Source organism: Athene cunicularia, assembly GCF_003259725.1.
Source record: "Athene cunicularia isolate RWA chromosome 2 unlocalized genomic scaffold, athCun1 chr2_part1, whole genome shotgun sequence".
Classification (NCBI taxonomy): domain Eukaryota; kingdom Metazoa; phylum Chordata; class Aves; order Strigiformes; family Strigidae; genus Athene; species Athene cunicularia.
Window position 1 is genome coordinate 89,040,054 of NW_020799095.1, and position 12,569 is coordinate 89,052,622.

The 12,569-nt window shown below is 40.0% G+C and overlaps 1 protein-coding gene across 1 annotated transcript; it reads left to right on the forward strand.

Annotated features, from left to right (window-relative positions):
- The first annotated feature begins 7,726 nt into the window (after positions 1-7,726).
- Positions 7,727-11,760, forward strand: LOC113477194 (interferon alpha-inducible protein 27-like protein 2B). The gene is made up of 3 exons (XM_026843394.1): positions 7,727-7,874; positions 10,599-10,745; positions 11,613-11,760. The coding sequence occupies exons 1-3, from the start codon at positions 7,727-7,729 to the stop codon at positions 11,639-11,641; spliced, it is 324 nt and encodes a 107-aa protein (XP_026699195.1). The 3' UTR covers positions 11,642-11,760.
- Positions 11,761-12,569: the final 809 nt, after the last annotated feature.

Genomic DNA, 12,569 nt, shown 5'->3' on the forward strand with positions numbered 1-12,569 from the left:
TGACACAGAGGGCAATCAGGTTGGCCACGGACAATATGCCCTTGGCAAATCCTTCTTGAGTATTGCTGATTGCTCTCTCATCCTTCCTGTGCTTGGATATGGATGCCAAGAGGACATGCTTCGTGATCTTTCCAGGGAGGTCTTTCACTGTGTGCTCTTCTCACTTTACTCATGCTGCTATAACTGTCTACCCTTTACAATATCTCAGATGCTGTATTACATTTATTTGCAACAATGACAGTAAGCAGATTCACCAGCTTCTATCAGATGGCACTCAATCTCCAGAATAACAGTGTAAATCATATAAACATGTAGCCTTCTCAAAACAGATCAATGCCAAATCCAAACATCCTTCAATGCTAAAACTTACCAAGACACATAAAAGAAGAGGTTTCTCCTCATTGAAACAGGCTGTTAGGGCCTAAAAGAGTCTAAAAGAACTAGCCACTCTTACTGCTTTCCCAAGGAAACCTCTCAGTACTTTGTAAGCATGGCCTGAAACCTACCCACTCATCTTGCAGCTGGAGCTGAGAAGTAAATCAGGCCATCTGGTCTTCAGACCCCTTGCCCATGTAACAGATTGGCCACTTTGTCATTAATTGCTTTTCAAAGCACCCATAAAAACACTTCCAGCACTTATGCTTTCATAGATACTCGTATTAGCATTTGAAACCTCTTTATGTACATTAAATGTTTATACTAATTACCATAATGCTTGAGTAGCATAATATATGTGGCCTCAGAGCTCTCTTGGGAATAGGAAAATAATATTACCTACAACTTACAGGCAAGGAGAGGTCCATATGTTTTAAACTCTCTGTGCTCAACTTTCATCTTCTGACAAGACTTGCCCTTTCATTTCTGAGAAAAGGACATTGTTTCAATCCCAAAGACCCTGCAATGCTGACCCAGACACACATGATTAGAGTGCACTTCTTGGATGCAGAAGCTGCAGTATGGGAGATGAGGAAGAGAGCTGACAACCCCAATAACAGACACCACCACTGAACTCATGTTCTCGGTTTCAGACTATAGATGGTAGACATCACAGCCTTCTTTTCTGCCAGCTGCTTCCACGTGGAACTGGACCCACCAGGCCTGCCCTAGGAGCATCTGCTGAATCGGGTTCCCTGGTTGAGGGAGCAGCTGCCCGGAGGGATTTGAGCCATTCTGAACTGCTCAGCACTTAACCTGGAGCACACACTGTGCCATGGGCTTATCAATGTGGTGCCCACGAACTAGAAAAGGTTCCTATGCTTATATATGTTTACTTAATTATGCTTATATATGCTTACTTAATGTTTGTAGATGGTATATTTTTTAAATGGTCTTACTAAGACAGCAATTGTAATTACATTTGAATAGCAGTGGGAGCTCACAGTTGTTAAAAATAGCATTTTGACCATTAATTCCATTTCTTTATATTTTATTTTTGTTTTCACATTTCTTCAAGAAAAAAATGCATTTTATAGTCTCTTAAGGGAGAGGTGCAATTCATTAGTGACTTACATACTTGATCTATTGCCTTGATGAATCTGCTTCCTACGTTCCAGAAAGACTTACAGTTTTCCCTCATATCTACACATTTTAAAGACTGCATGGACAGATTAATTTATTTTCCTTCCTACAGTCTAGAATAGTCTGTATTCCTGAGGTTTTGTTAATATAACTTTACACAGGAAATCTGAAAGCTCAAGATACAATGGAACTTTTACTCAACAGATCTATGTTTCTTTAACAGAATATTATATAAGGGAACAATTTGTCTTTACCTTTACCTCTATTTTCAGGCTCAAAAAATAAAAGATCAAGCTGCTGCTGTTTATTTGCCAGCTGAAGTAACTTCCCTTGCTTTGGAAAATAAGACCTTTAGCCCTAAGGAAAGGATCCTTCATTGCAGGAATAATGGCTTGTCTTAAATGTCTTTGGGATAAAAATGACTTCACTCAGAACATTAAGACCTGGCTATTCAAGTACCACGCTCCTTACAGCAGAAACTAACAGCCTTGAGAATGATGCCCAGGCTTCCATTTCAGTGTCTCAAAGGCATGTGATAGTTCAAGATGGGAAATGAAAGAATCAGCAGAAAGCCCAATGAAATTATGAAGACTTCCTTGGAAAACGTCTGGGTCAATCACTTTCCGCTCTTTTCCTAGCTATAGCAAATTTCACCAGTAGGAAGACTGGCAAGTTAAAGAAAGTGATTCTTGACTCTACCACACAATCATGAGTACTCATCTTTACCTTAGAAAGACAGATAAGAAGCCTGCATTAATAAATATTCTTAAAAGAGATCTAAAAGTTGTTGAGAAGCATTATTGTTTATTTCTGAGGGAAAGAATTTTGCTATATGATTAGCGATACACTAGACACATATCTAAATAAAGCCATAAGGTACAATTTTTCAGGTATCAGAATTGTCCCCATGAGCCCCTGATTTTCTAAGCTATCAGTAGCCCTTTAGCTATTTATGTCCTAAAGGTACTGTGTTTCTTAGATCTGAAATAATGAGGGATATAAACAAGATGGAGAATCACCTCAGAGGTGCCCAGAGAAAGGACAAGAGACAACAGATATGTTGCAGAATTCTGACTAGATATACAGGGGGAAAAACAATCACTATAGGGGGGATCAAATACCGGAGCAAGTTGCCCAGAGAGGATGTGGAATCTCCATCCTTGATGATACTTAGAATTCAACCAAGAGTGTCTCTGAACAAATAACGGGGTATATCCTTGACTGGACTGGATGATCTCTAGAGCTTCCCTCCAACCTAAATTTTTGTATGAACCTATGACTACATAAAGACCTCTGTCACGTTGACATAAATCCTGTGATGTCACTGTGTGAGCTCATATCAGTCCCTTGATGTCATAATATCAGTCTGGTGGGGTTCATTTCTGTTCCTATTTTATGTCAATCTTGACAGAGACTGAAAAGTTTTAAATCAAAACATTGTGTTTGCTGACCTACTCTAAGCATGACTGCGGTCACATGTTAAATGCTTATTACATTAATTGCTTTTTTTTGGAGAGCTTACCTAATACAGCTTGATAACAATTTTTCACAGCAACTGTAGTTTCATAACTAATAACACTAGTGTCACCTGTATTACGCAGAGTTCCAACGTTTTTGACTTACCTATATGGCCTCTTATTCAAGTGGAGTTACTTTAGAAGTGTCTTGGAATATGTATATCAGTTATATGCGGCTTGTATGTGTTTCTTCTTGGGTGAAATGAAAAATTTAATTATATGAAAAAAATGCAAATTGCTGCCAACTGTGTTAACTGTGAGAGAGTTGCATTATCTTCTAACATAAATTGTCAGTGAATTGAGAAAAGACGTTTTGGAAGCTGATCTGATTACTGTCAGGGAAAGTGCTCAAACTCAATTGTTGGCAAATGTCCAGTACCCATCACTGAACGATCATCACCTCATCATTCAGCCTTCTCAACTGACATGCAAAACAACATCCAAATATTCATTGCACATCTGTGCTGGACAGATTATGCATTAGCAATTCAAATCAATTCAATGTACAGGCAGTTTCTGTAAAGGCGTCTGTTTGGGTGAGATGCCTTGTTGTCTGGGATGGATAATAAGGCAACTCTGTCTAATCTTGGAGAACAATCAACCCATCTTGAGAAGGTGACTGACTACGTATGCTCTTGCCCTGACAGCACTAGAACAATGGCCCCATAATGCACTTGACTCAGCTGGTAATAAAATCTACTTTTGATTAGCAGCCATGGCTTGTGTCAATCACTGCATGATGTACCATTGTCCTCTGGTCCTGAACACAGTTTATTTACAGGGAAACAAAAGCTTTTTGGATATGGCTGCTGCCCAGAGATTGCAAAATAGATTGAGCTGTCAGCCTCACACACTAGATGAAGATTAATGAGTTGTGCAGACAATAAATATGAAGCAATGACCATAAATATGCTAATAGGTATTATCCATATACACTATAATTGCTACAAAAATTAAAAAGTAGTGTGAAGGAAATAGGTCACAGGGTGACAGATAGATAATCTTGGATGCTGAAGATCTTTGGTTCAGTCAGATTCTCTACAGGTTTATTTCCTTCAATTAGACCCTTCAAAAGAGTAATTGTTTAAAAGCTGTTTGAATAATCTCTTTTGAAACAGAGGTTTATGGGAAAATGTTTATGAAAAAGTGACTTCAATGAACATGTTATTGGAATGAAAAAGGTGACTACCAAAAGCTGGCTACGCAGAGATTAATGTCTGTGATCAGCTGCCCAGCTTCACTATGAGGAAAATATCTCTAAGTGGCACACTAGTGAGTACTTCAAGGAAAACATACTGAAGAGACACAGTAGTTTATATCCACAGACACGAGTGAATAAGGTCATTCCTGAGTAAAATACAGAAGAGTTGCATGCACATCTGGTTGTGTTGGTTTGTTTGGTCTGTTCAGGGTAGCACGCTTTTCTCTTTTCTTTTCTTTTCTTTTCTTTTCTTTTCTTTTCTTTCCTTTCCTTTCCTTTCCTTTCCTTTCCTTTCCTTTCCTTTCCTTTCCTTTCCTTTCCTTTCCTCTGAAGAAGGGAAGGATGCCCACAGCTGAAATTGTCAGAGTACTGCTGATCAAGCCTCTGGTTGTCCACTTCCTTTCAAAGAGCACACAATCTAGACAGCACATAATTTCTGACACTTAATGATTTCATTTGAACCTGGAACTCAGAGAGTTAAACATCAAACTATGTTAATGACATGCTTCAGCACCTAAGTCTACTGAGTTTGTAGTGACACTGAAAATAAAGGCAGTGGTACTCTTGGTATTCATGGCTTTGACTCTATGTTCTCTGAGACTTGGAAGTACCACTGGATGCTTTTTGGGTCAACTCACACTACCCATCTCCTGTCCTCAGCTTCTGGAGCATGGAAATGACTGAAGTGCTCTCCCAGGTACAATTTACTGTTATAATGTCAGGCTTAGTGATACAAATGAGTTATTTTCTCTTTCCTTCATACTTTAATGAGGTTGCATCAGTTTGGCTCTTAAGTTAGCACTGTTCGAATTTTTGGCAGTCCACAAAGACGTACAACTGCCTCAGTGCTTCTGTACCAGGCTCCCTGCAAACTCAGCTGGACATTAACTACACTTGTCTAACATCTTCAAAACTGCACTTTCTAACCAGAAATACCAGTAAAACAGCAAAAAAATGTAGGGGACCATTTAGGAAAATTTTTCACACAAAGCCAGCAGGTCAGAGGAGAAGCACTTCTTTCTGGATGAATCGGTGGAGAGAGAGGACTTCTGGAAGATGTGAGCTCAGGGACTGAGATCTTGTTCCCAGTCCCACTTCAGCAGTGACACTGGGTCTTTTTAAACAGGAGGCTGTGATGTTAGTCATGTCACATGTTGCCAGGGTGCAGCAAGGCCCTGCGCCACCACCCCAAGCAAGGTGAGCACAGCAGACCCAGAGATGATAGGGAGGTTGAGCCAAGAGTCCAAATCACCAGGCAAGTTTGCGGTGATGAGGTAAGTCTGAGGTCAAGCCAGAAACGAGTCAGCAAATCAGGTTCAGGTCAGGTGATGGTAGCCAGTGTCAGTCACAGTCCAGTGATTGCTGGGCAAGTCTATCCTTGATAACCAGGCAGATCCAAGGTCAAGCCATGAAGACAGGCTGAAGCTCAAGGTATATCACATGAGGTACAGCTGCAGACAGGTGCATCTACAGCATCACTCAGGCAGGGAGGCCCAGGGGAGTCTGGCAGGGGCTGCTAGGACCTCATAACAGATTCAGCCCTGATACAGGTACAAGCGATTGTCCTTGTTTTTACTCATTTTCATACAAGAGATCGTCCCAAGCTTTCATAATAAGCTGAAAACAAGTAAAAGCAAACTCCTTCCAGGTCAGAACTTCTCCATAACTTCCATTTGCCATGCCATTACAGTAACAATAGCATGAAGGTAGTCAGAGCTCACCTGTTTTTAGCACCATGTCATCTGTGCCTACTCACAGGTTCCTCATCCAACTCACTGCAACCAGATAACAGTTTTTAGAGCCACCTCCTTGCTATGTCCACGTCACACTTCTAAACAGAGGCTTCCCTTGAATCCCTTCGGTAGTTTTCCTCTCCTTATTACATGGCCTTGTTTTTATGAGACTACCATTAATTTACCCTTTTCCTGCTTATTCACTGATGTCTCTGCCAAGCATGAATTGCCTTGAGGCACCTTGCTTACAATAAAACTTTTATTTTATCTAACTTTAACTATTTTTAGTTAATCAACTTTGTGTGTATCCATTATGAATTGTGTTTTAGGACTGAGTAAAAGGTCATCACATATAGAGTCTCTGCAACTTTGTGAAGCCTTAATTTCCCATGGCTTTGCCGTACTCGATCATCATTTCCTGAAAGGCTGTTTGGAATATTAAATAAATTATATTAACAAAGCCCCAAAAGATTTTAGCAGTTTTGAAGGAAGGATCTGTAGTAATATGTACAAAGAAAGTAGCAATTTTGGTTTTGTTGTCACTTTAAAGAGGGCCTATACCATTAATTATCCTATTCTTACATGGAATTTTACTTGCAGTTAAGCTGTAACTTTAGATATTTTACAAAATTAAGTAATTCAAAAAGATAAATGAGAGACCTGAGAAATTATGAGGATAAAGATGTATCATAATTACAGAAGCCCTAGTGCAAGCCAAGTAGAAAATAGAAATAACAAACATTCGAATTAAACTAACATACATGAATTAAAGAAAATTTGAATGAAAGAAGAGAGTTAAAAGAGCAGTGCTGCTCAGGTGTAAATGGGCCAGATATCCCACTGGTCAGATAAACCGCACATATAAGAAGAGAGGAATAAACTTTGTATCCTTTGTTCTATAACCCACCATGTACAAGCTATAGATATTATAAAACCATTAAAATTCTTTATTTTTATTCTGTATATTTCCACTTGAGAGACATCCCTGTAGTAGTGTGGCATAATCAGATATTCTTCTTTATGTATGGGAGGAGGCCCACTTATTTTTAAACAGTCTTGTTTAAACTACTGGTTAAGAAAAACTGTGATAGAGGCATGTGTGCCATTTGCAAAGACCTGTTCATTAAAGATGGAGGCTCTGCTTCAGCAGGATTTGCATGAAGAAGAACAAAACATCTGTGTCAATCTGCTTGTATGACACAAGGTCCCCTAACAGTTCCTTCCATAAAGAAATTAATTTTAACCATCCGTTGTTAATTAAGTTCTGATTTCCTGCTCTTTTTAACCCATTGGGGGGGGGGGGATAGCTGTACCACAGCTGAAGTCTGAGTGCTACAACAAACTCAAGTTTCAGTTTCTGCATGACCACCCTATTGCTGCCTTTTTGTCTATTGTCTTTACTCAGAGTTGTAATAATTCTTAAAATGAGGGGCTATCTTCTACAGGTGCAATTCAGTATGATAGATAGCAGTGTAAAAGAATGACTAAGAAAAGTTCTCAGCCATTCAGTTGCCAATCAGTGATTCATATAATACTAATTTGTTTTATTATCATAAGAACAAATTAGTCTGTTTGCTTAAACTTTACCCTGATAACAGCAATAAAAATACAAGTTCATAAAAGTTTCAGTTTCTTTTCCTGGGTGAGGATAACTGATTTTGGTAACAGTTTCATTACTTTGCTGTGATCTAGAGTGTATAAAAAGACTGGCTGAGCCACATAATGCTTCAGTGGATTCCATACCATCAGAAAGCAAGATGTCTGACCAAAACGTCCACAACGCTGGTTTCACTCCCTCTGGGATCAGCAGAGGATCACTTGCTTCATCAATGATGTCCCAGGAAGCAAGAGCATCTGGGGGCGGCGTGCATTCAGGAGGCCCTACTGCTACTCTCCAAGAAATGGGTATGCACAATGTTGTGTTTGTGTGGCTTTGTGGCTTAACGCATAGGGACAAACATTTTTTTTTCCTTGAAAATAAGCTTGCCAAGTAATTTCTTCTCTCCTACATTCCTGTATTGCACTGAAGACAAAAGATTCCTATATTTAACTTCATGTTATGAGTGGGATGCTATTAAGGGTGTTTTCTGTGTATGTACATATGCATGAAGGCACGCATACATATGTGGTATTCATGAGATTCCAGAACAGTGTTTATTTGAAGTTTGTGCTATCTCCATTCAGCTAGGAATCATCAATAATATGGAAAGTCGTGGTAGCCATAAGCAAAGATATACTTATGCAAGAACACGATCTGTGTACCTACATTTCATATAAATTATCAGATTTCCCTTGCTCTTTACTCACAGACATCTATACAGGGACAACCCATAAAACCTTATGCAAACGCCATAGCAGAGGGAAATTAGCTGCAGTTCAAGAGCTGAATTCACTAAGGGAATATATACACATCCTTGACAGCACATATCTAAGTACTAAAATTAGGCATAGCTGGCTTTCACATGAGCTAACACTGCAGGTGCTTGCTTTTCTGTTGCATGCGCAGAGCAATCTCTGACCTGATGACTCTAAGCAGTTTGGCACTTGTTTAACCCCAGATCCCGTGGGATTCATGCACAAGGTATTCTCCCTACCGGTTCTGTCTGTGTGACCAGATTCCGCAGACCACCTCTAAGCAGGCATAACTCCACAGAAGAGAGTGCCCCATGTAATCCTGCTTTACTCAGCAGCACAGTAGTTAGATCTCTGACTTTGGATAAAGGCTTCAAAAACCCTTTCTGCCTTAGGGGTCTTGGACTCACATCTCCCACATGTAAGGAGCATGCTAATCCGCAGGCTGGTTATAGGGGGGGAACTCTAACATAGAGGTCAACCTCTGGTCTAATTCTTTTGTAGTAAGCAGCTAGAAATCTACTGAAGGATGGAGCTAAACCTGACTCTTCCAGCCATAAAATGGGTGGTTGGCCACGTGAGCTGGCTAGGGTCCAGATTTGCAGCATCTTTTAACAGTAAAAAATGTGATAAACTTGATTAAGAGGAGGTAAGTTATTTTTTTAAGATACGATTTACATTGCTGCCAATATTATTCATAGCATGAGGCTCTCTAGACAGTGAGGGAATAAGTGACCTAAGGGTCATTTAGAGATACTGCATGTGACTCCTGTGAGGCATTTTTAAATTTTTACTCTGTATGATTCGATCAGTGAGTTTAGGTTACTGAATAGAGTGTTTATTGAATATTCAATAGCAAAGAGCTTAAGGTATGGTAGCAGCAGAGGAACAGAATATGAGAGAGAGTCAGGAGAGGAGGAAGACCCAGGGAGTAAAGAGCAGGAAGAGATGCTCTCAGGCAACACACTGCATTAGCAGCAGAAATCCTGGTATACAAGAGATGCCAGTTACATAATCTAACCATACACTAGAGTCAGCTGCACAATCTTGCCTTCTGTTACAGATAAGGGTGGTACAGCAGTATGCAGCACACCCATAACCAGTGGCAAACTCTTCAGTGGCGATGCCCTATAGAGAGCATGAACTTGCAGTTTCTAAACTAAAAGACTGAAGACTTGTATCACACCATGTGCTGACAATCTTTAGAAGAGAGAGAAGCATAGTAAACATTTAACAATACCTAGTTTTACTTTTGTAATATCTGTATCAGCTGTGGACTTTGATGAAAACCACTAATTTGGTGAAGAGAAATCTGAATGACTCAAGGAAATCTTAACCATGCCTACAGGAGATACTCCAAAAGAGCTTTTATCCATGTGAAAAATGCTAGCTCTGTAACATTGCCAAGACAGGTGTGAGTTTTGGCTCCCTGCAGCAGGAGAGCTTGCCACACATTCTTTGCCTGATTGAGAGCTAAAAGGGCCTGATTTCATTTCCGCAGGTGCTCAGTGAAATCTCTCACTCTTCAAACACATCTTCTTAACCTTTTCATTCAGACTGTAACCCTTCCTCCCCCCAGAACAAACATGCTCGAAGAAGCAACTTACTCTGCAGCAGGGCATGAGTATTGTTCAATATCACTTTACAGAAGATGTTATAACAAGCTCATCACCAAACTCTTTGAGCACCCTCCAGGAATGCTTTAAGCATTATTGCTAACGTTTGTCATCACTAATGTTTTACTTCTCTCCCAGGAGAAGATTTTGCAATAGAATACTTTGCTTGGGGCTTATTTATACTGAGATGGAGATATACATATAAATTGGTCACTGGCTATTACAGCTTGCGGTGTTTGAATTTTACAGGTATTTATTATGCATAGGTATGTGCTATGGAAAGTGAAGTGAAAGGAACATATCTGTCACCTGGAACAGTAAGGGTGAGGTGTGCAAATATCTTTATCTCCTGCAGGAGTTTGCTCCACAGTCCTCAGGCAGCTCGTCAGAAAATTGCAATTTCAGCAGAGAACTGAAACTGTTCTGGAGGTAAAAAATTATCAAAAGTAGTCTGTGAAAGAACATCCACGAAACATTTCAAATGTCCTTTCCCCAAGGTGGCAGCTAAAAAGCAGTATACTGATGAAACAAGTCAAGTAATCAGCAGTATCCTGGTCTTTTGATACATTTGGTAGCCTTGAATTTTTTAAAAACAGAGTAGGTTATAATTATCCCACAAGGTTCCGCCTAGTCAATAACATCTCCTTTGTAATTGTTCTAGGTGCAAGAGGCTCAACCCATTCATCAGGCTTTACCAGCAGCGGGATCTCCAGTGGATCCCAGGCCTCCCAGATGATGTCTCAGGAGGCCAGATCTCATGGAGGTGAAACTCCCAGGGGTGGTACAACTTCCACTGTCCAGTCCATCTGTAAGTGAGAGTCATTCTGATAAAAAAGAATTTTAACAGATATCTTCTGAGAAGTCAGCAGTATTTCAGCTCAAATGGGCATTTACTGGATGAAGAGATGTAAATAAGAAAAGTGGCTGCACTGTACTTAAAGCAACATTTCTCCTGATTGTTGCTTTATACTTGGTGAGAAGCTGAAACTAAGGAATTAGTGGAAATAACTGCCACAAAGTTGCAAAGATATGGGTGGGTAGCAGAGACAGAAAGCTGAAACACTAGTCACAGCAAAAAAGGCTAATGGAAGTTTAGCTTATGCTTTCATCAGCACCACAGTGGAAATCCATTATTTTTTTTCAAACACAAATTCAAGAGATTCACATTTGAACATAAAAAACACATTAAGTGGGAGGAAACTGTGAAACACGAGAATGGAGTTATCAGACTGACAGTCAGGAAGCATTAGTCCACTTCTTGTGGCCTTTTAGAAGAGTTTAGATTTCTCTCCTTTAAAGGAAATTCACTGGGTCAAAAACAAAGGGAACTACATGCACTTGCCATCTCAAAGCAGAAAACAACACAGGTTTTCCTCGTCACCCTGATAAGTTAATGCAGTCCCCACCTAGATAAATCAAACCAAGGTATGAGGAAGCCTAATCTATACCTGAATGAATCAGTAAGGATGCTAATTATGGTAGTGGGATCCTCTGGGATTTAGAAGAGAAACGGAGACAGGACTGAAGTTCTTAATTTCAAAAAGTGTCTTTCAAAGTGTAACACACACCTTTGGTTTCTGACCTGGGAACCTTTGTAGCCAATGCTCAGATATTCTGTATGTTTCTCTGTACTGCAACATTGCTTCAAGTTGTTGTTGTTTTTATTTGTACTTAGCAATGGGTGGCAAAGGAGGAAGACACTGAATAGCAGAAAAGCATCGGTCCAGAACCAAGCTCTGCAAGCAGTTCATCCTTTAACAACAGAGTCATTATTTCAGCTTCTCCCCTTCTTTGCTCTCCCCATCACTGACATGAAAGGCAAAGCCTTTTACACATGCATGAATAAAGTTTCTATTAAAATGCTGGACTCTTGCATTAAATTAGTGGGGACAGGGTGGAGGCACATACAAACACAAGCTGATAAATGGAAGCTAAGGCACTTTGGACTGCAAGGGCGTTTTACAAAAATCCTGGGTGTAACAACACTAGACTCTGAATTCAGGTAGCTTGCTTTGTTTATTTTACAAAAAGTGATCACAGTGCAAAAGTCAGCCTGTTGTGAGAGGGAAGCACAGAAACACTTGATAAGAGGCATCCAGCAGTTTGCTTTGGATGCACTTCTAATGGGCTATCAGATTTAATTGTACTTAATTAAAAATGCACGTAAGGAAATGAGAACAGGTCCCAAGGAATGTCATACCTCAGAGACGTATTTGTATGTGTCTAATATTTCTAAGGTACCTTTCACACTAATTTAATTTCAAGACCCTGTTTGTTTATTGAGAGGTGTCAGCTTTGTCACAAGTGGACCAAAGCTACTCCTGTAAAGTTTTTGTGATACCTGAGAACAGATAAGGAAGAGAGCCATCTTCTCTGGTATAAGTCTCATTATTGGGGCCTCTTGCTATTCCCCACACATCTGACTTCTTTCCTTCATATGTACTCATATGATGACATTTCCCCAAATACATGTAACATTGTCTGTTCCCTATACAAATTCCTACGTATGCACTCCCACACAGCTCCATCTTCCTCCTGTCTTCCTGGGTCCTCATCTGTCCTCCCCGACCACCTCCATCCCTCTGTATTTCTAACAAAACCACACAGTGCAGTTTCTCCTTCCCCTTCCCCA